This window comes from Pteropus alecto, unplaced genomic scaffold, assembly GCF_000325575.1.
Source record: "Pteropus alecto unplaced genomic scaffold, ASM32557v1 scaffold223, whole genome shotgun sequence".
NCBI classification, from domain to species: domain Eukaryota; kingdom Metazoa; phylum Chordata; class Mammalia; order Chiroptera; family Pteropodidae; genus Pteropus; species Pteropus alecto.
Window position 1 is genome coordinate 3,187,264 of NW_006434441.1, and position 23,022 is coordinate 3,210,285.

Genomic DNA, 23,022 nt, shown 5'->3' on the forward strand with positions numbered 1-23,022 from the left:
GGACCCGGGCCTGTGCGCCGCGCCCGCAGGTTCCACGCGGAGCCGCTGGTGCCCCCTCCCTGGGCCAGCTGCCTAGCCATGTTCACCTTCGTGGTTCGCGACGAGAACAGCAGCGTCTACGCCGAGGTCTCCCGGCTGCTGGTCGCCTCCGGTCACTGGAAGAGACTGCGGCGGGACAACCCCAGGTTCAATCTGATGCTAGGGGAGCGGAACCGGCTGCCCTTTGGGAGACTGGGTGAGCGCCCCCTTTGCCGTCCGCGCCCCCCACGGCCCTTTGGAGCCAGCGCTTTTGTGTGAAGGCCACACGTCTGCTCTGCCGCTCCTCTGGCAGATAAGCCACGGGCTCCTCTGGTCTTACTGTCTCTCGTCCCCGGAATCGGCTTCGGGCCCAAGTCACGGCGCGGCCACCGACAATGGCCCCTCCTGCAGCCCAGGGGCGTCGGCCGCGCGCCCCCATCCCCGGGCCGACACCCCCCATCCCCAGGCCGACGCCCCCAGTCCCGGGGCCGGACACCCCCTCATCCCCTGGACGACGCCCACGTCTGGGAAGTCGGCTGCAGAGCCGGGTGACATGCAGCTGGGAGGGTCGTGCCCGGCCCAGTGTAGGCACGGGAAGGGCACTTGTGCACTATGGACCCTGAGGACTCAGCTCCCGTAGGGGTCCAATGAACTCTACCAGGGGGTCGAAGAAAGCTAAGCTCAGCCGCAGAGTTTCAGAAGGGAGCCTGGGAAGGGCGGGGGCATCGGATTTCAGACATCCCTCCACTGAAGAACGCCGGTCATTGCGGGGCGTTGAATGTAGATTTGAGGACGCTGGGTTTGCCCTCCGCCTTGCGTTGTTCACGAGCTGGGGCTGGCTTGGCACCGCCGCGCGCGCTAGGCCTCCTGTGGGGGGCCGGACCCCCGCTCTCCCTTGGGCTGACGTAACCCAGAAGTCGTGCGGAGGGTTCACTCATCCCGCTGACCGGAGTGAGTGCAGCTTCGTGGCCCCTCCTCGCTGCACTGTCACCGGAGTTGCGTCCTCGCCCTGGGAGCCATGCTCCCTGCCCAAATTTCCCTGGGGTGGAGACCAAAGATCCAAGGAGAGAATCGATAATGAGGGAAAGCCATCTCTGCCACACAGAGCAGTGTTCCGAGTCTGATGGGGGATCCTGTTGCTAGAAACTGGTGTGGTCAGAGGCGGAGTGGGGTGAAGGGCGAGACAGGAAGCAGGTGGTTTGGACCCCACCTGCGGCTGTGTGCTTCCACCGAGCCTCTGGGAGGGGGCGCGTGCGATCCTGAGGGTTTGGAGGGTGAAGGGTGTGGCAGCTTGGCCTTGCTGGAATTTTTTCTTTGGCAGCATGCCATGGACAACTTTTTATTGTCATACCAGTTTATGATGTGCGACGGGGACTCCATGTGAGGGCTGGTCCCAACCCCTAGAAACCTTGGCACATGGAGACTGTGCTCGTGATCACCTTTTGAGGACTGTCTCCCCAAAAAGCCCTCAGCAAAGGGAACATCATCCCTCAAAGAAGAAAGTCTGCTCACGGAGAGACCGTGTGTGTCCCCCCTGCTCTGTCCACTCCCCACCTACCTGTCTTCCTCTTTCCTCTGGGCAGTGCCTGGCTGGAGACACTGAGCTGGAATCCTAGTATTGAAAATGGGACAGTGGCTCTGCAGGAGCTGGAGCAGGATGCATGGCCTGCTGTGGTGCCCAGGACTGGGGGAAGGAACAGTACCACCCAGCGGTCCCCACCCTACACAGGCCCCTAGTCAGCTGAGAACATCCGGGGTGTGCAGGAAGAAAGGAAACGGCATCCACGAGAAAATGGTTGTTTGCCTTCATGGTAGGGATGTGCTCCTTTTATGTAAAGTGCTCTATGTAAACCCCAATGGGCAGTCGGGTGGGGTCTCGCGGTGGCGGGGGCGGGGGGCAGCCCTGGGGAGAAGGTAGGCAGCCAAGTGGCACCTGAAGCTTTTTACTGGATTGTATACTATTCTCAGATCGGTGATTCTCACCTCTGGCAGCTTCAACTTCCAACTCCTGCTGTTTGATTGTCTTTTTGTTCTTGTTGCTGGAAAGTCCCATATGCATTTTGTTAGGATTTTAAACAACAATCTAGGCTTTAGGTTTTATTTGCATCCTATCCGCACTGATTTTATGGAGGAGGGGCATGCAGTAAAATCTGTGGACCCAAGTTTCCCCGTGGGCGATTCACAGAGCAAGTCCTCAGGCTTCAGATTTCGGAGACCTCACATCCCCCTGCTGTTGCATATGCTGCAGAGGCACCTGCTGGAAATCAGAGGTGTCAGTCCTACCTCCCTCGAGCGTGAGGAGCCAGGCTAGAGGTGTCAGGAACGGGCCTCTGCTGAGGTCCCACTGCACATGGATGACTCACATGTCCCTGTGGCCAAGGAGGGGTGCAGTGGGGTTTGGAGGGGAAACGGGAGGCCAACCCTAGGAAGGAAGGCAAAGGTGAGCGGGCAGTGGGCTCAGGGGCCCTGCGATGGCAACAGTGTAGTCTGTACCTATAGGTAGGGAGGGTGGTGCCAGTAGGGTGCTGAACTGTGCCCTCTCTAACCACCAATCCTGACAGAGAGACGCCAGGCATGACACCCCCGTTCCCTCTCCTGCAGCAAGTGCCCCCTGGCCGTCCCTCCCGAGCCTCCCTTTCCTTCACAGGTCACGAGCCTGGCCTGGTGCAGTTGGTGAACTACTATCGAGGTGCCGACAAGCTATGCCGCAAAGCTTCCCTAGTAAAGTAAGTGATCTTTAAAACCTGTCCTTCGTTTTTTTCATAAATGGTATTAGCTGTCACCTGGAAACACTTAAGAGAAGGGTGGGTCTTTGTCAAGGGCAAACGTTCTTCTATTTAAAAAGCCAGCCTGTGTGGGTTCCAGAGCTCCCTCTAAGCTGCTCTGGTCACAGTCCTGACTCTGCTGTCTGTTCCCCTGTCCCATGCATCTCTGAGGCGAGGCCCCAAAGCAGAACCCCAGGGGCTCAGTGTCAGTGACATGTCCAGGGAGGGCTTCTGCACCCCAGGACCTGCAGCCATTGGTTGTGGGGGGGTTAGACAGGGGACACTTGGGGCAGGGCTGGTCCCTGGAGCAGGGGCCTACGTAAGCCCTTGGCAACCACTGTCACGCAGCCGGCAGGGGTCCCCTTAGGACATCTGGCGGGCATCATGGTATAGGCACACTGCCCCTCTCCTGGAGCTGCACACAGAGTGCGAGGAAGCACCTCGAGGACCTGGGCTCAGCGGCTGAGTTGCAAGCCCAGCTCTTGCTTCCACACTTAGGCACGGACCCCTCATCCCTCTAGGCCCCATGCCCCTCAGCCCTGCTTGTGAGTGCTGAGTAAGGATGCAGGTGACATGGGGCACAGGGGCTCACAGGCAGCATTTGACTCTGTGCCTCAGTTCCCCTCTCTGTAAAACAGGGACAATAAGAGTAATGGTGTCTGGGTTGTCACGAGGACTCTGAGTTAGGTCAAAGCTCTGAAAGTACCCGCCTCACTGCCCACACCCGAGTGAGTGACTGTTACCATTTCCATGGGGACAGCGAGCGTGGCCCCTGAACCAGGCCATGGAAGGTCTCTGGTGACCTTTTCATGGCTAGTGGACACGGGTGTGCAGCCAAACAAATCATTTGGATGGGAAGACAAACAAATCATTTGTATGGCTCTTCCCCCACTCGCATTTCTTTCTGGGCTCTAGACTTTTGCCAGGTGTGGTGTCCTTAGGAATATGCCCGCCTGTTTGTTCAGCTCACCGGCCACAGTCGCTCTGGGTCCCTTCTCTCCCAGCCTGGTTTTCACAAACAGCTAACTACTCATAGAGGGAGCGAGGCTGTCTGAGGTATTATCACACATTCATTACATGTTTAGATACACAAGGGTCTTTCCAGAATTAGGAGTGGAAGTGGGACCTGATCGTTCACCCAGATTATTCATTTAGAAATTTCTAGTGTTTATTCAGTCTTTTTCTACTATGAGTTTTTCTCTAAAGATAAAGGTAGAATTTTGCTTTTATACGTAGGGACAGAGGATGCTGTAAAAAATTAAAATTCTCCATATTTTCATATTTAGCAAATGTAATGAGGTGGAGTGAATACAAGGCTGCAGTCACCACCAGGTCTGAGGGGGTGTCTCATCTCTGGGACCCTGGACAGTGCCACTCTAACCCCAGTGTCCCGTCTATATAGTGGGTGGTGATCACATCTGCCCCTTGGTAGCATGTGACATAGTCTGTAATGGCTTGACTTATGCAATAAGGAGTTGTCCTTATTCTCTCAGGTGTCCTGCGAGGGACTGTGATAATTTCAGGAGGTGACGGTTCCCTTGGTCATCTTGTCTCTGTCTTATAATTTTGTATGGCTCAAAAGGACTCTGGAGAGTTAAAAATGTCACCTTAAAAGGCAGCTCACAGAGGGCAGCTGGATTGCCTGGAACTAGAGCGGTTAGTACTGGGCCAAGATGTTCTCCACATGTAGGGGACCCAGGGGCCGTGTGACTGGGTGTCTCCCTGAGGGACACGGGACCCTATAGGCAGGCACCTTCCTGCTGTCACTTCAGGGAGTATCAGAAATTTGCTGAGGCCTTGAGGCCGCAGACTCGGAGCCCTGAGGGCTCTTCTTCCACCTGGGCTGGAGAGGCTCTCTCTTCCCCTTGTGAGCATCTCCCTTATAGATGTGAATAAGCCTCCACTTGCAATTCCTTTCCCAGTGGGCTTATGAGGAAACGAGACAGACGCAGAGCACTTCCTGTAGAAACTGGTTTTGGTTTTGTAGAGGAAGCGAGGGCATCCAAGTGAGGTCCTCCTGCAGACCAGCGCTGTCCGCCAGAAATAGAATGCGAGCCACATGCACTTTGCAAATTCCCAGTGGCCGCATTGAAATTAGTACACACTGGTGCAATTTATTTTAATAATCTGTTTTATGTAACCAGATAATCCAAAATATCATTTTGACATGTAATTATGTAAAAAAACAACTAACGACATATTGCATATATTTTTTACATTGTGAGTCTTCAAAATCTGGTATGTATTTTATATTTATAGCATATCTTAAATCAGACACCAAATTTTCATTGCAAACCCTCGTTCTGTATTTAGAGTTCATAAATGTTTATGGTTGAAAAGTAGATTTGTATACCCGAGTTATTCCCACATATATAAAAGTTTTCCAGTAACTGAATTGAATACCAAAAAAAATTTTTTCCTTTAATATTCACATGTACATTGACAAAACAAATTCATTTTATTAGAAGAACTAAAGTGATTTTGAAGCAAAAGCATATTATTTTCAAAATTATGTCCAAGTTAATTCACCAACTCTTGTATCAACTCAGCAGTATTAATATCGAATTCAAAACAATATTGAATAAATTGAAAAGAAACTAAATTAATCAGTGTCAACTAAATGTTCATCGAATTTTTTCTTCATTTTGCAGCCAATTTGCTGCCTATTACAATTAGAATCTTCTGCATATTAAGTCGTGTTATAAAAATATATAAAATCATTATGAGTGACTTATAAGGTTGGAACATAAATTTTCATACCTGCCTAACTAGGTCATAAATAAGGTCTTCTTTCCCCTTCCTCAGGCTTTAAAATTAGCCTGTTTATAGCAGCGTGGATGTAGGTGAGAAAATGTAAATTACACTGCCATTTTTAACCTTTGATTATTGAGTGAAATAATGAATTAATGAATGAAAATAACGATTTGGCAAGCATTCCTTTTATTTCAAGAAAACCTAAATTGGAGTTAACCATACACGAAGTCTTTGTAAAACTCTTCCATCTGACTACCCTTAGCCAAGAACACAGTGTCATTAAATTCCTTTTCTGTTTCTTGCAGCGGTTCTGCACTGGCAAATCATTGTAGCGTTTGCAAGTGGGTACTGAGCCATTTTAACAATTGTATCCATGACACTCCATAGAGTGGGCTTCAGAAAACAGTGCAAATGTTTCCAACATGTATCAGACAGTAGAATGAAGCAATAAAGGAAACATCAGTCTTTTAAAATCCCAGTAAGTCCAATTTTTAACCCAGCCTCGCTGGAGTACTGTCTGTCATGACCACAGACACTGATTTTTCGCTTGCAGGTGAAAATCTTCTGTGACGGATGTAAAAGATTAAAAAGTATCTGCAGTGCGAGCTTGGTGTGTTTTAGGCTGCAGTTTGGCAATATTTTTTTCATATATTTAGAAATCCTTTGAGGCAAAAAATACCCAAAGTGTTAACTGGGCAGCATCTCTTATGTCACACGAATCATGTAAAACTAAAGAAAAGTATTTAAATTTTTCAAATTTTGAATCAGCCTTTAATATTGTTAGAAATTTCATACTCTATGAGCAATTACTTAGAGAAACTAAACTAAAGATTGTTCATTTTTTGTAAAATACCTTTTTTAGTTTCTTCCTCAAAATAATTTCTTTTACCACATTTCCATCTAAAACGGTTTTCTTTCTTGTGTAAGAATTCAAGCCATTTTATAGCTGACTGAATTTATGAGCTCAGATCCTATTAAAAATCTGTTTAACCATTTTTTGCTGGATATTTATTTTAGATTTCAGCCACTAATATTATTGATACTTTTTCACTGTTGAGAGGAAACTGCTTATCAAATTCATTATGTATTCACTGAAAATGTCTCCTTTACACAGCAAACTTTGTTTTACTCTGCCACAGCAAACTGCAATTGTCATTCGTTGTAAATTTGTGACATACCTTCTTCTGGTGCTTTTTTGCCTTTCACTATTCTTGTGTAGTTCTGTCTTCTGCATCTCTATTCAATTCTGCATTAGTAGTATGTCTTTGTTTTACATTTTAAAATGGGTCCATACTCATTTTTTTAATTCCATTTCACTTTAGTCACTGGTTGTGATTTTCCAGGCTATCACTATAACTTGTGCTCTGTGCCTAATAAACACATTATAATGTTTCATCGGGGCATGGGAAAAAATCTCATGGACTGAATCAGTCTGTGGTCCTCCAGTAGAATAGTGATGTGTTTATATGCCATACTGGACACAACACGTGCCCCTGACATGTACGCTGCAATGCAGCAAAATGTCTTAGGTCATGCAGGGGACAGAGCAAAATGTCCTCCCACTGCGACAACAAAGCTGTGCTTAACGGGAGACTATGTAACACTGCTTCAGTTTTAAAAGTTAAAGCGAAACTAGGTTTTAAATTCCATTCTGGAGTCACTTCGGCCATATTTCAAGCACTCAGAAGCCACATGTGGCTAGTGGCCACCCTGTTGGACGGTGCACATCAAGTTTAATATTCAGCGAGTCAGAAATGTAAGTTTTTTGTCTGAGTTCAAGCCACTCAACTTCTGTTGTCTTGAACTTTAAAATAGCTTCATTTTAAATCTCACTTTAAAATTTCTTCTTTATTGTTGCTACCGTTTGCTCACAGACTGGGTTTAGTGGGTGGACCTTTACCCGGGCTTAGTGCTAAGAGTTCTGGAGAAGCGAGAGCTCAGCTTAGAGAAGACCACATGTCTTTGCTTCCTCCCAGGCTCTGACTCCCGGGGCTGAGGGGACTTGGGAGCTGGGGACTGACATCCTGCCTGTGTCTCACTGCTGCGTGACCTTGGGCAGTGCCAGTGCATTCTTCTGTGACCCAGGGCCTGGTCTGCGAAATGTGATGCTGGTGCCTGCCCTTGGGGGTCTGAAGGGAGAGCAGATGCGGTAGGAAGCCCTTCGTGAGACCTCCTGTTCAAGTGCCTTGCCCAGGGCCTGACGTACTTCCATTGTGTTCTGTTATTTTGGGGGTAGGAGGTATGATTGGTTATGGCCACTGGAGTCCTGTGTCTTTATTCTGTCACTGAAGCCAGGCTCAGATAAAAGCAAGAAATGAACTAAAATAAGTCTTCAGACTACTCAGATTCCTAAGTCGCAGCCTTTTCTCTCCAGAGAGTTAGGCCAAGATCGTGTTTTTGCTAGAGATCCAAACCCCTTCCTTCAATCTCCACTGTCTTCAGCCACAACAGACCTGTTAAAAGGTGTTGGCTCAGGATTCTTTCAAATTATGTTTCCTTGGAGATGCAAGGAAAGAGCTGAGGACCTGGACAATGAGTCCCTTTTGAGCCAGCTGGGCCGTTCCTTTAAAGGCGCAGGTGTAGGCAGCTGGAGAGGGATGAGGAAGCCAGCCTTGGTCACACATGCTCTGGGGAAGCAGTGCTTTTCTGAACTGAGTGACAGTACTAAGGAGGGATGCTGACCCTTTGTCCTCCGCCAGGCTAATCAAGACAAGCCCAGAACTGGCCGAGTCTTGCACGTGGTTCCCCGAGTCCTATGTGATCTACCCCACCAATGTCAAGACCCCCACTGACCCCACACGGAATGGAGTCCACCCCCCGATCAATAACCCAAGGACGGACGAAAGGGAAGTCTTCCTGGCATCTTACAACAAAAAGAAAGAGGATGGAGAGGGCAACATTTGGATCGCAAAGTCATCTGCCGGTGCCAAAGGTAGGTTGGCATCGCTGTCCCCCTGGCCTACCCTGTAGGTTGTGCTTTGTACAGTCATACACTGGATGTTATATTGAGTGACTCTTCCAATCTGAGTCATCCAAGGCAGATGGTGTGTCTGGTGACCTAGTCCCAAAAATTTGTCTAGGCGCCCATGCCGTCTGTGTCCCCAGCCGGGATCGTTCCCTGTGAGCCCCGGATCTAGCAGCGGACACTTGGAATGTGCAGCCTCTGGCTGAGGAAGCTCCTTTTCCCTCCACAGTCCCCACCCTGCCTTTAGGTCTCCCTACTTTTCACCCTGTCCCCAGTCTCAGGGCCCAAGCCAGCATCAGCTCTTTCCTTTATGTCTATACCACACACACCACTGAGCCTTGCTAGCTCTACCTGCAAATGCCTTCTGAGTGAAGCCTCATCCTGCCCTGCCCACTGCATCCACGAGAGCCGGAGTTGGTGCTCTCACTATTCTGACACTGCCGGGCCCACTCCAGCCAGCCCTCCTCTGAGACAAAGCCATGTTGTAAAAGCATGACTCTGACGTCCCAGTCCCCGCTAGCTGAGCCTGGGCTCCGGACCCCTGCCTGCTGCAGCCCATGCCATTCCACGTGCCCCTGTCCCTGATCTCACCTCTTGTTCTTGTCCTCGCTCACCTCTCCATAGCCGCCTGCCTCGTGTCCTGCAAATCCTCCCATTTGTCTCTGTTCCTGGGATGCACTTACGTGGGTCACCTTCTGAGTCTCTCGGCTCACCTGTCTCCCTGTTGGAGAAGTCTTTTGGACCCAACCTGGCCTCTCTGCCATCGCCCTCTGTCCACACGCCGCTTTATTTCCCCCCTTGCACCAACCTCTTCCTCGCCCTATATACATATTTGTTTGTCTGCCCATCTCCCCACCCTACTGTGAGCCTCCATCTCGTTCATCCCTGCACGCTCCCATGGGCTCTCAATAAATGTGTGTGGAATGAACGCACAGAAGACATGAGATTTATAATATCAACTCGGCCTTAAAATGTGGGCAGCTCCCAATGCAGTAAATGAATTGAGCTGATAAACACAGTTCCTCTCTGCAACTGCCATTTGCTCTTCTTAAAATCATTCCACTTTGAATTTACATCTGCTTCTGTTGCCTGGGAAGACCATCGGGCTGTCGGCGCTCACCCATCTCCCCGGTCCAGTGGACTGCACCTTCTTTATCACCAGCCATGAGATAGGGCATGACCTGGAACCTCCTGACACTGGGGGAGGTGGACTCTTGCTACGAGCCAGGTACCTCACCATCTTCTCTCTCCCCACTGTGACGCCTTCTCAACTGCTGTCCCCCAGCTTGGTTCTAATGGTAAATGGAGGGGATTGGAAGAGGAAGTAGATATCTGCAGTGTTACAGATTCTTCCTGTGGATTTGGGCTGGAGTCGGGATGGCTGCGATAAAGATACCTTGTGGCGTGGAGCCTTGACTAGAGTCAGACTCAGCAGTGAGACAGGGCCCTTGACAGAGGGCCCATCAAATCATGGCAGTGATCCCCCTGGGTGATCCCTGGACCCCTACCATGACAAGACACAGAATGGTGCTCATCAGCAAAGAGAGGTAATGAGAAAATAAAATGCCAAGCAAAGAAGAAATTTTCCATTAGGAGTTAAGGACATAAATGGAATACATTTGTCTTGTTGGGAGCCACAGAGTAAAACCAATAAAATGAATGAACAGCTTAAACAAATATTTAGTACGTACTATGTGCTAGGTATAGTTGGCCCAACCTTGAAACTGTCTCCAGTTTTGAGCCTGTTCAACCTTCACCCGTCACCTGGAGAATTGCTCCCTGTCCTTGTGTCCTGGGTCATTCTGTAGAGACCGCACAATTTCATTGAATGGGCCATACAGATAGAAAATAAGAAAATGAAAAGATTTTCAGTATCATTAACCATTAGGGAAATGCAAACCAAAACCACAATGAGCTATCACTATACTCCTGTTAAACCGGCTACAATGAGTCATGGTAATAACAGCAAACACCATAAGGGTTGGAAGACACTGGATCACTCCCACAGCACTGGGGGAGGGGCCTGTAAAATGGTGCAACCGCTCTGAAAAATGTTTACCAGTTTCTTATAAAACTAAACCTGTAGCCTCCACACAACCCAGCAGTCACACACTCTTGGGCATTTGTCTCAGAGTTTTATGTCCACATGAAACCTGTACATGTGTATTCACAACAGCTTTATTTATCATGGCCCCAGACTGGAAACAAGTCAAATTCCTTCAAAAGGTAAATGATTCAGCAAACTGGTGAACTGACACCACGGAATACTACCCGGCAATAAAAGGGAATGAACTGTCGATAAATGCAGCAACTTGGATGAATCTGTAGGGAATTGTGCCAAGAAAACCAATCCTCAGAGATCACACGCTGTATAATTCTATTTGTATGACCTTTCTGAAGTGACAAAATTATAGAGGTGGAGGACAGAGTGGTGATTGTCGGGAGGGTGGTGTGGGGATGGAGGAGTTGGGGCTTTAAGAGTGACATGGGGCTGGGGTGGGGGTCCACACAATAATGGAACCGCTTAGAACAGAAGACACTAGCAAGTCATATCTCTTATATGGCACCTGCATCTGGAATGCATAAAGAATTCTTGTAACTGAATTAGAAAAGGACAAATAAGAATTGAGCGAAGAATCTGAATAGACATCTCTTCAAGGAAGTTATACATGTAGTCGATAAGCACATGAAAACACATTCAACATAGTCATTAAGGAAATGCAAATCCTAGCCACAAGGAGGCATCACATCACACCCACTATAATCAAGAAGCAGATGACAGCGAGTGCTGGCAGAGATGTGAACAAATTGGAACTCCTCTATCGCCCATGGGAATGTAAAATGGCACATCCGCTTTGGAAAACAGTTTGGTGGTTCCTTAAAGTTAAATGTAGAGTTACCATATTACTTGGCAATGCCACTCCTAGGTATATTCCCGAAAAAAATGAAAATATACATCCACACAAGAACTTCTGTGCAAATCTTCACAGCAGCATATTCATAAGAGCCAAACGACAGCGGAAACAACCAGTTGGTGAATGGATGAGTGAAATGTGGTATAGCATACAATGGAATGTGTTTCGGCCATAAAAAGGAACAAGGCGATGATACACGCTACACCATGCTCAGACCTTGAGAACATAATGCTCAATGAAGGAAGCCAGACACTTAGGTCACAGAGTATACTGTCCCATTTGTACGGGATATCGGGAACAGGCAAATCTGTAGTAGATTACTGGTTTTCAGGGGTCAGGGTGAGGAAGGAATGGGGAGTGATCACCAACAGAGTTGGGGTTTGGGGAAGATGACGAACATGTTCTAGAATGAGGTTGTAGTGATGGTTGCTTAAATATACTAAAAAGCGTTGATTTGCACACTTTGAATGGACAAAATTTATGGTATGTAAAATACCCCATGGGAAAGCTGTTAAAAAAATCGTATCCTTTATTTAAATACGGACAGTCTGGAGGTAGCCCATTTTTTTCTGTTACAACCCTGTGAGGACTGCCCTGGTTCACCTGCTCCTGTGCCGTAACCTTCCTGGCCCTTCCCTAAGACGCAGTGTTAAGTGCGAGGCCGTGGGGGCCTCCTTTCGGCATTTGCCTGCCCTCGGCGCCTCGTGCTTGGCATGGCGGATGGAGAGCGTTTCCCCTGGGCTGAGCGGACTAACTTCTGTTTTGATTCCCACAGGTGAGGGCATCCTCATCTCCTCTGAGGCGGCTGAGCTCCTGGACTTCATAGACCAGCAAGGCCAGGTGCACGTGATCCAGAAGTACCTCGAGCGCCCTCTGCTGCTGGAGCCTGGGCACCGCAAGTTCGACATCCGGTAATGCGTCAGTGTCCCTTTGGACCACTAATATGAAAAAAAAAAAAAAGCGCCGTTGTGTGTGATGAGGGGCGTGGTGACAGGAACATGAGGAAAGTCAGAGCATTTGACGTGTCACCAGTGGAACTGAGCTTGCTTCTGTACCTGGTTCTCTAATTTTCTTTCAACATGTTTTCTTTCTAGAAAACATGCTAAGATTAATGTTCTCTTTAATGAAAATGACTTGTGGATCCAGAGAGAAAAGTGTAAGTATATGGGGCTTGCTGATGAGAGAAGCCCAGAGATGCCCACAGGACACACAATTCAGATACTGGCAAGGGATATGTCCTGACAGCCTTATTTGTGTCCCACTTTTTAAAGATTCCGGGAATGCACCTCAGGTTCTGGGATTTTTAACTCTGTGAGCAAAGGGCCTGGCAAGAGGAGGAGGTCATGTGGTGTTTGCTCAGCCCAGCCCACCCTTGGCCTTGGTCTGCTCCTCAGAGGACAATGCCTCCACTGACTTCACAAGGACTTGCTGGTGTCCAATGTTCAGGGTGGACAGTCCTCTTAAAACTCCTAAGAGAGCAGGTGTGGCCAGTGGAGGTTCTGTAGATAAGCCTTAAAAGCCAGCCCACTGGGTCTCTTCGATGCATCTTCTAATGGATCAAAGCCTCCCTGTCACTGGAGACCTGGGTCATTACAGGCGTAGCTCCCAACTTAGCTAATCGTTGTGCCTGGCCTCCAATCTTTTAGAACCCACCTCCTTCCTCTACTTCCCACTGAAAAGGTCCCAGATGGGGCTGATCTGTCAGGTTATGATAAACTGTGGCAGGAGTGAGTAAAACAGTGTTTTCCTTAACCTACAGAAGTTGGGTCTTGGTGGACCACCTGTACAACATCTACCTCTACCGCGAGGGTGTGCTGCGCACTGCGTCAGAACCCTATCATGTTGACAATTTCCAAGATAAAACCTGCCATTTGACCAATCACTGCATTCAGAAAGAATACTCAAAGAACTATGGGAAGTATGAGGAAGGGAACGAGATGTTCTTCGCCGAGTTCAGCCAGTACTTGACCAGTGCTCTGAACACCAGCCTGGAAAGTAGCGTCTTGCTGCAAATCAAACAGATCATAAGGTAACTCACTTCTGTCTGCTTTGCTCGTGTGTGTCTTGAAGATGCTCTGGTAGTTTCTGCTTTTCCAGGAATTATTCCATCGAAGTTGTCTAATTTAAGGACAGAAATTATATGTTCTTTTCCTTTATTATCCTTTTCATAGCTATAAGATCTTTAATGATGTCACTGTTTTCCTTCCTTATACTGGTAATTTATATGTTCTCTATTTTTCTTGGACACGTTGCTGGAGATTTATCAATTTTATTAATATACTTTTAAAAAGTCAGCTTCTGGCTTTATTGATTTTGTCTGTTGTTTTTGTTGTTTCTTGATTTGCATTCTTCATTTATTTTCTGCTTTTGGGAGAGGTCTAATTTGATTGTCAAGCTACCTTGTGAAAAGCTATATCATTTATTTGAGAGATTTCATTTTTTAAAAATATAAGCATTCACTGCTATCACTAGCCCTCTAAGTACTCATTAGCTGCACCCCAGATTTTGTATGTTTTGTTTTCATTTTCATTTTATTAAAGTATTTTCTAGTTTCTCTTGCAGCTTCATATTTGACTCATGTCTTATTAGAAACTTTAGCTGTATTTCTAAATAGTTGGGGATTTTCCAGATATCTTTCTGTTACTGGTTCCTACTTTAATTCTGTGATGGTCAGAGAACATGATTTACATGGTTTGATGTCTTTAAAATTTGTTAAAGTTTGTTCCATGGCCCAGAGTGTGTTCTGTGTTCCTGAAAGTTTCAAGTGCAGTAGAAATAATATTTGCTCTGCTCTAGTTGGGCAGAGCTCTAGAAATGTGGATTAGGCGAAGGCTGGTGTTGTTCAAGTCTCTTACATCCTTGCTGGTTTTCTCTTCTGCTTGTTCACGCTTAAGAGGGAAAACACCCAAGCCTCCGAGGGTAATTGTGGCTTTATCTGTGTCTCCTCTCAGTTTTATCAGTTTTGTTTTGTGTATTTTGAAGATCTGTTGTTCGGTGCATATACATTTAGAATTGTTATCTCTTTTGCAGCCATTGACCACTTAATCATTGTATAATTTCTGTCTTTATCTCTGCTAATATTTCTTATTTTGAAATTGATTTTGCCTGATATTAATATAGCCCCTCCTGGTTTCTTTTGATGAGTTGTCGCTTTCCATCCCCTGTATTCTGTTCTATATTCTATATTTAAAGTGGGCTCTGGTAGACAACATAGAGTCGAGTTTTGTTTTTGCTTTGTTTTGAATCCAATATCATAACTTCTGTCTTTTTTTCTTTTTCCCCTCTTTAATTCTGCCTCCCACTTCCGTCCCTGACCTATGGATGTTGCCATTTCCCTTTAAGAACTAGATCTCTGAAGGCTGGGTGTCTCTTCCCACACACTCACGGCATGCACCCAAGGCCTGGAGCACCGGGGGCCTGGCGCACCCGGGGTATGGTTCATGTCTCCACCTGGGGCACAAACCCAGGACCTTCTGTGTGTAAAGCAGACGTGCTAACCACTACACTGTGGAGCCACCCCCATGACCTCTGTCTTTAAATTGGTGTTTATACCATTTAAATTTAATGTACTTCTTGGTTTGATTTGATTTACTTCTACCATTTTATTTTTTGGTCTGTTCTCTCTTTGGTTTTGTTTGCTTTTCATTTCTCCCTTTGAAATGACTTCTTTTGAATTATTTGAAATTTTTTAGAGTTTCATTTTAATTTTCCTGTTGAGTATTTGGCTATATCCATCTATCTATGTATAGATAAGTGTATATATAGAGAGATATATATTTTTTAGTGGTGACTCTAGAGATTACAATATACTTACCTAATATTTCACAGCCTCCTTAGAGTTAGTAATTTCCTACTTCAAATAAAATGCAGAAACTTTATAACCTGATAGTTCACTTGACTCTCCCTGTCTGTTATAGCTGTCATGTGTATTATATCCACATACATCAACATCTCCACCACATAATGTTATCATTTTTTGCCATTAACAGTTACATACTTTTTTTATATATATAGATCGTCAGGTTGAATTAAAAAAAAAAATACAAGGACAAACTGTATGCTGTCTTCAAGAAGCCCATTTAAATATAAAAGGAAAAAAATCCTTTTATTTACCCAGATATTTGCCATTTCTTCTGCTCATCCTTCAGTCCTGAAGTGGCCGGTTCCCCTCTGCTATCATGTCCCTTCAGACTCCGTCGTTTCTCTTAGAGCATTTCTCCTGGTGATGAGTCCTCTTGATTTTCCATCATCTGAGAATGTCTTTATTTCACCTTCTTCCTGAAGGGTGTTTTTACTAGAGTCACACAAATATATTGTAAGCAAAATAAATAAACACAAGCTGTATACAAGATACAGACTGAACCTGTTCATATTAATTGAAAAACAAGGAAAACAGTGATACGTTACTTAGAGGAAGGTACTACATGGTTAAAATAAAGAAGCAAAAGAGTGATAAACACGAAATTCAGAATATTGGGTATCGCCGGAGAGGTAGTAGGAAGGACCCGAGGAGGGGGCCTGAAGGCACTGGATCATGGACACTTGGATAGCCACTAATGCTCCATGCATTTTAAACACACGAGACATTATTTTTATTATTATGTACAGTTAACAGTCACTTAGGTTTCCCCACACATTTTATTTATTTATTTATTTAATCCGCCCCGCCCAAAACATTTTAATCTTTCATGCTGCTTCTCTTTCTTTCATGTATAGAGATAGGATAGGGAAAAAACATGATATGTGACCTGCCAGTTCAGGGTAAAGATGAATGGGGGAAGAAATTCTTATTTCAATTGGTTCTTAAATGGCTCAAAAAGGTTAAAACACTGACTGAGATTCTGGCTTGGCAGCCTGACCTCTGACTTCTGACCTCTGACCTCTGACTTTAGGAACTTACCATATTTCTGAGATTCACTTTCAACTTTTTTTCAGCATTTTCAATTTTGTGTTTTTTTCCCCAATTTTTTCAAACCCCAGTTGATGTGAATAATAATTGTTTCAACATTTAGTTTCAATACCCGTCAGTCTTTAATCTCCTAATTAGTAACTGTTTGGCATTTGGACTGGGGCTAGCAAAAGAAATAAAGGAGCCCAAGCTCTTTGTGCAAATTCTGCTCTTCACCGAATGGTGGTCATTCCTTTCATACGGAAAAAATACACGGCAGCGTTTTATTTATTACAAACAGATGGGGCCGCAGCAGCAGCCCCAAGGAAAAAGCCATCTTCACAGGGGCCATGGGGATAACGCTAAGCTGGGAGGGGCCCCTGCTTGTGCAGGCATGTGAGGCCGCAGAGTCCCTAAAAGCTGCTCTGTGAGTAGCATTGTCCTGAATTATCTCTCAATAACTTGGCAGTAACTTGAAAAAAGAGGGTTAAGTCAGAGCCCAGCAGTTGGCACACATGGTGCCCAGTCCCCACGGCTCAGCCCCTGACCGGTGTGCCCTCTGCCACAGGAGCTGCCTCACAAGCGTGGAGCCTGCCATCAGCACGCGGCACCTCCCATACCACAGCTTCCAGCTCTTTGGCTTCGACTTCATGGTGGATGAGCAGCTGAAGGTCTGGCTCATTGAGGTCAACGGTGCCCCTGCCTGCGCTCAGTAAGCTTGATGCCACAGGGCTGGGACGTGGGAGGCTGGATGGCCAGTCTCAGCAAGGTGGCCACTGCCAGGGAGGGTGTGACAGGAGTCCCTGGGGAGGACCCTACTGACTGGGCAGTGCTGAGGCTTGCCCTGTCCCCAACCCCCATTTATGATGAGCAGCTAGCTGTGCTCAGGTGGGTGGCAGTTGCTGTGAGTTCCAGAGGAGACCCTCCTGTGTGACAGGAGAGAGCAAGTTCCCGGAGCAGGGCAGTGATAACCAGGGAGGTCAGGGCTCCCTGGGCAGGTCTGAGAGGCATGGGAGCAGGGGAGCTGGAGCTGGGAGTGTGACATGAGCCCAGCAGGGCAGGGGAGGGCCTTCAAGGAGAGGGCACAGTGTCCAGCAGGACCTTGCTCAGGGCCAGGCTCTGTGAGATAGGACAGATGAACAGAACCTGTGTCCTCTCCCTGGGGAGCTTCTGTGCCTTCCAGAGAAGGCTGGCTAGAGCATGGTGTCAGGGTCTTGGAGTAAGGGACAAGGAAGGGGACGAGTGGGCCGGGACGGCACCAGGAAAGGCCCTACATGTGTGGGAAAGTTGTTTGGACTTGATCCCGAAAGGCAGTTGGTCCTTCTGAGACCTATGCTCATTGTGCTCCCCATGGAGCCTTCTGGGGAACCCGAGGTGCTCTCTCACAGGGTTGGGGGTCACGTGAAGGGGGTGTCCTCAAGGAGGCCCCCTGGAGGGCACAGACACTGCCCAATGAATCGCTGTGTGAGTCATACTGTGCTATAGTCCATGGCAGAAAATGAACCCAGGCTCTCTTTTAGGGGCATGATTTTGAGGAGGGAGGGCTTCTGGAGGCGGGGCACTTACTGTGAGGTGGCCTGGAAAGCCATGAGGGACCTGAACCACACTGAGAGGCAGGTGGGTCTTGTTCTTGTGTTGAAGGACGTGAACTTTCTATTTGTGTGCTCAAAGAGGGGCAGGGGGAGGGTTGGTAGATTTGGCGACATGATGGCAGTTGAAAACAGTATATTCACGGAGCTGTTTTCATTATTCTGCACATTAAAATACAGCTCACTCATTTTGTTGTAGGAAAATGAGCAAAGTACATGGTGGCCTCCTGTACCAGAAACGCCTAAGATACGAGCTGACTCGCCTGTGTTAAGGCACGCCCTTTGTTAAAAGCCTTCCCAAGTGTTTACTGATGAGCATCATGAAACACTGAACATGGCATGTTGGACAGGTGTGACTCTTGGTGATGTGCCGAGTCCCAACCACTATCACTGCCTCACAGGCCTGCCGTCACTGTTCCTTAGAATGGAGGTTGAGTGGTTGGGCCACATCAAACTGTTGACAATGGGACTTGTTCCTTAGACAGAAGAGGCAGGGCTGCAGAGTTGATGGGGGGAGGGCTTATGTCCAGCAGGGAGACAAAGACCTACTGGACTTAGGACTTCTGAGTCACATAGTATAGGCATGGTTTCCATGCACTTTCCTCCCAGAGTGCCTTGCAGGAGGCTAGAACACAGGACCACCTTCCTCGGGGCAGAAAAAAGGGACCAGGGCTAGGGGGACGGTCCTGTGATGGGAGGGCGACAGCAGGGAGTTGCCATGGCATTGGGAGACAGGAACCAGGTTGCGAGGGTCCTGCACTTGGTGGAGATTGAAAGCAGGACAGTTAAGAGCTCTGTTTGTCTGGGTCAGGGAAGCTGGGTGCCTGTCCTTAGCTCTTGGCACCTGGGTGCCAAATGTGTCTGGAGCAAGTTGGGTGGGCGAGCACATCTGACCCAGAGCATCACCTCATTTCTGTCTGGACCAGTCCCTGGTTTTCCCTGCCTTAAGTCAGTCCTGAGGAAGCAGGCTTGGCCTTGTGAGCTGCCCACAAAACCGGCAGGAAGCTACAGGGACAGTTGCCATGGGAAATGGGCCTCATTGCTCCTCAGAGGACACATTGTGGGAGGTTGTCCTCCTCAGTTAGCTTCTCCGCTTTGGCGCTTCCATGGCCCCTGATGAAGTCCCAACCCTTGGACATGGCACCGGGCCCCTGCCTCTGCAGCCTTGCGCTATACTCATCCACATCCTCAGCCCAGCCTGCCCCCATTGTCCGGTGTCTGTCTCCCTTCCCCTTCATCCTCCTTCTACCCTGTGCTCCACTGTCTCACTTCACTTATTCCCCAGGTCTCAGCCTAGCTTTCCCCTCGAGGAGTCTTTCCTACTGTCCCCTCAACCCCACGGAGCCTATGCTTTCCATGGGGAGGCCTGCCCCTATGCATGTCCCCACCCAAGGCAGCAGAATGGCTCCTACATTCCTCCCTGCAGTTCACGGCAGAGCAGGAGTGGTCTGTTCACCACCAGGGCTTCCAGAAACACATGCTAAGGGGATGCTTCGTCTTCCTGCAGTGCCTCCTGCAGTACCTGGGCAGACAGTGAAAGCAGATATATAGATGTGACCGTGAGGTGGCCTTTCTAGGGCAGGTCCTGGTAGTAGAAACTTCAGTTTTTCCCTTGCACTTGGATAAGTGTCCTCAACCGTATGTTTTTAAACATGTTTCAGGAAGCTGTACCCCGAGCTGTGCCAGGGCATCGTGGACTTAGCCATTTCCAGTGTCTTCCCACCCCCCGACGCCACGGAGCAGCAGCAGAGCCTGCCCACTGCGTTCATCAGGCTGTGACGGAGTGACAAGCGTGGGGTCCTGCTCCAGGGGAAGGAGAGGTGTACGACTGCTCAAGGTCAAGCCAAAATGGGAAGCAGGCAGCTGGCAAAGTGTGATGGAGGAGAGCATGAGAGCAAAGGGATGTCCCCAGTGGCTGCTTGGGGCTCCCAGTGGAGCATGTGTGGCTGTTGAGATGTGAAAACGGCAGCAAATGTCCCCAAGGGGAGAGCAGAGTGCTCCTCTAAGGGGAAAACGTGGGTGTTTGGCAGTGTTATGTTCTCACCCTTCGAAGACTCAGATTCCTCCCCTTAGGTGGCCTGGTGAGCGGCCTCTCCTCCTAGGCCCCAGGGAACCTTTGGTTGGCATCTCCACCTGCTGCAGCCTTCGTGCCTTAGTGCTGTGCCCAGCTGCCTTCCATCTGTATGGGGTTGGATGCTAAAGTGTTGGGAGGTTGCTAATGTGTACCTGCATATCTCCCCCAACACGCTGTCCGTGCCGATGTGGACAGATACACAGCGGCAGCCCTAGGTTTCGTGCGGGCACCGTTCCTGACGTCGTCGAGTCAGTCACCTGTCAGGGTTAGCGTGAGCTGGGCGCCCACACAGCACACGCTACTCCCGTCTGCTCTCTGCATGTTTTAGAGACCCAACAGCACGTTTGCCGCAAGCCGTATGCATCAGATAAGCATGAGAGAGGAAGCACGATGTCTTGCTTTACTTAATAGCTGGGTATCCTTGAAATATGATGATTCTCAGTTACCTCTGTTTTAACCAGAAGCTATATGCCCTTCTGCAGAGTTCACTGTTGTTCACTTTTTAAATTTTCACTTGTGTGAAAAGCCCTCTGGGTTTTAGAAGGTAGAATTCCCCACTCCCCAGGTGGCACTGCCCAGGCACAGGGAGCTCCTACCATCTCATTGTCTTTGCACCTTCTGCAGGAGCTGGAGGGGTGGGCTCTGCTCCAATGAGCAGTCTCTGTCTCTGGGAGAGGCTGTCTCCAGACGGGAAAGACGTGGTTTCAGAGCTCCACACAGCATCTTGTAGGGCAGCAGATGGTTCCGTTGGGTGTGGTTTCCACTTACTGGGTCGACGGGTGTGCTGCAGGCTTTCCAGGCCACGTCACTAGCAGTGGGAAGAACAAGGTGCCGCTTGTGCTTGCTGAGCTGAGAACAGCCTATATGACAGTGCTGGGCATCACAGCAGATCCATGGACAGGTGTCTCCCCTGGAAAACAGTGTGGGCTCCTTCTTGTGTGTGTGCTCCATTATCCACTCTACTTGCACAAAAGGGCAGTTCTGCTTGGGGGGAGATGTTTTTAAAAAGGAAGAAACCAGTGGCAGCTACTCAAACATGATGAGATGTGGGAGTTTACAGTGAAAAAGGGAATTATGATAAAAATAGGATCATTGCAGCAATGGCTGTAGGATGTGAGGGCGTGACATCAGGGTGACATGAAGAAAGGCCCAGCTGGGTTGGCTCACATGGGGATCTAGGATTACAAACTAAAGTCTGGGTGGTGACCCAGGGTATAGACCTGAAGTCCGTATGCAGAGCAGATGGAACAGTCGGTGGCGAAGGTCACTCCTGAGGCCCAGTGCAGCTGCTGGGCTGGTATCTGGGGACTTAGTAGAGCAGGGCAAGGTGCACCCCCATGTAGAGTGGGATCCTGGGTCCTACATCTGTGTGGGCAGGCAGAAGGGAGACATGGAGGTTTTCGCAGCACTATTGCACGTGAATGCAGACACCTAACCATCTTTTGACCTGAATTACGGGAACATTTGTGAGTTTTCCAGCTGATATGGCGGCAGAGCTGAGCATTCAGATGTCAGGAAGCTTGAACCCAGATGGATCCCCTCAGGCACCTGAGCGTGCAATTGAGGGAAGTGAGGCCCTAAAAGGAAAGTGGCACACCGTTCCCCACGTGGTTTCACGTAGCACCTATTTTATGAGTCTGTTTCTGATCGGGGAGTGGGTGGCTCAGAACTGTTCCTTCTGGGCAGTCCTTGCACAGACCGCCCAGTCAGTTGTCACGCGTGTCTGAGTTCGTGTCGCCCGTTGCTGGGGACGGGGGGCGGGCATCATTCTCTGGAGGTGTTTGCTCCAGTCTTGGTTCTCAGTGTCAGATAAGCTGTACCTCTCTGTGCCTTAGTTTCTTGTCCCATGGAAAGGACTGTTCCTGACCTGGGACTACCTCACAGGCTTCAGTGAGGACAGCGAGATGGAGAAGACTCAAGAACCCTTGTTACCAAGGGTCCCGGTGCTGACCATGCGCTGACATCACTTGGGAAGCGTCTCAGTGTTGGTGTCCACACCATCCCTCCCCTGGCCTGACCATTAAATCAGAACCTCAGGCATCAGTGTGCTTTGAGGTACCTTGAACCGCTGCTTGACAAGGAAGGACAAACACATTATTATTACCTTGGAAGAATCAAATAAGGCCTAGGGCTTTTGAAAAAACTCCTTTTGGAAGGGCAGGCATTTCTCTGAGAATGACCAGATGTTGGCATGTGTACTCGTGCTACAAGCAAGTGCCGTCTAAGCAGGTTTTCTCTTTGCTTCCTGTCAAACATGCCTTCTTCTGCTTATACAATTCGTGAAGCCTTGGCAACAAATGTAAACAGATAGGAATTTATGGATCTGCTAAGTATGCGTTAAGGTTATTAACTCATTATTGAGAGGAGAGCCCTTCCTCACACGTAACTCCTGCGGTGACGATGAACTCCATCCTGCGCAGGACATCCAAGTGCCTCAGTGTCTGACTGATGTGGTGGGGCATGTGCTGGCATCCTGAGCAGCTGGCACCACGTTCCCTCACGCCGTGGGCAACTGTCACAGACTAGGACTCTGTGGTGGTGCCAGGAGGGCCAAGGACCCACAGAACCTGCAGTGCAGTGAAGCGACGAAGTGTGTTTCTTTGACAGTTGAGGTTGTGCCAAGTGGGTAGATCCATCCCTACTGTGGGTGGTGGGGACTCCAACAGGAAGACAGGGCACCAGGGCAGTCCCCACAGCATGTTGTGCTGTGAAGGAAGTCCAGTGATACGCTTGCCCTGATCCTGGACACAGACTCTGTACCTAAGAGGAAATGACTTTGGAAATAAGGTGATTGTATGAATGTTTAAATGCTTAGAGCATTAAAGTAGTAATATTTTAAGTGCTTTTGTCCCATTTGGTTCTGTCATCTTAGTGTAGGTGTTGACTGTCCTAGGATATCAATGGTGGTCCAAATCCGTGATTCTGTTACCCAGCTATAGGCAGACTTTCTGAGAAGGGCCGAGTGGTAAATATTCTAGGCTTTGCAAGCCATACAGGGTCTCTGTTGCATTTTCTTCGTCTCTTCCCCAACTTTTAAGAAATATGCAAAAATTC

The 23,022-nt window shown here is 48.3% G+C and overlaps 1 protein-coding gene across 5 annotated transcripts; it reads left to right on the top strand.

Moving 5' to 3' along the window:
• The first annotated feature begins 6 nt into the window (after positions 1-6).
• TTL (tubulin tyrosine ligase) lies at positions 7-22,810 on the top strand. 5 transcript variants are annotated; one of them, XR_003045599.1, is made up of 10 exons: positions 97-235; positions 1,602-1,829; positions 2,666-2,744; positions 8,237-8,469; positions 12,193-12,328; positions 13,177-13,446; positions 16,874-17,017; positions 17,826-17,922; positions 18,094-18,244; positions 19,556-19,691. XR_003045599.1 is itself a non-coding variant. In XM_015587454.2 (8 exons), exons 2-8 carry the CDS (start codon positions 1,643-1,645, stop codon positions 19,671-19,673), a joined length of 1,167 nt encoding a protein of 388 aa, XP_015442940.1. In that variant the 5' UTR covers positions 97-235; positions 1,602-1,642; the 3' UTR covers positions 19,674-22,810. The 5 variants fall into 5 exon arrangements, 3 of the variants coding, with proteins under 3 accessions (XP_006909516.1, XP_015442940.1, XP_015442942.1); XR_003045600.1 differs by lacking the exon at positions 17,826-17,922; XM_015587454.2 differs by lacking the exons at positions 17,826-17,922; positions 18,094-18,244 and having other exon boundaries at positions 19,556-22,810.
• The last annotated feature ends 212 nt before the right edge of the window (positions 22,811-23,022 follow it).

Bases quoted from the DNA above. Each gene is read 5' to 3' on its own strand.
- TTL (XM_015587454.2), top strand. From the start codon at position 1,643: ATGGGACAGTGGCTCTGCAGGAGCTGGAGCAGGATGCATGGCCTGCTG. The intron at 2,745-8,236 runs GTAAGTGATCTT...GTCCTCCGCCAG, and splicing joins CGCAAAGCTTCCCTAGTAAA to GCTAATCAAGACAAGCCCAG. The intron at 17,018-19,555 runs GTAAGCTTGATG...AACATGTTTCAG, and splicing joins GGTGCCCCTGCCTGCGCTCA to GAAGCTGTACCCCGAGCTGT.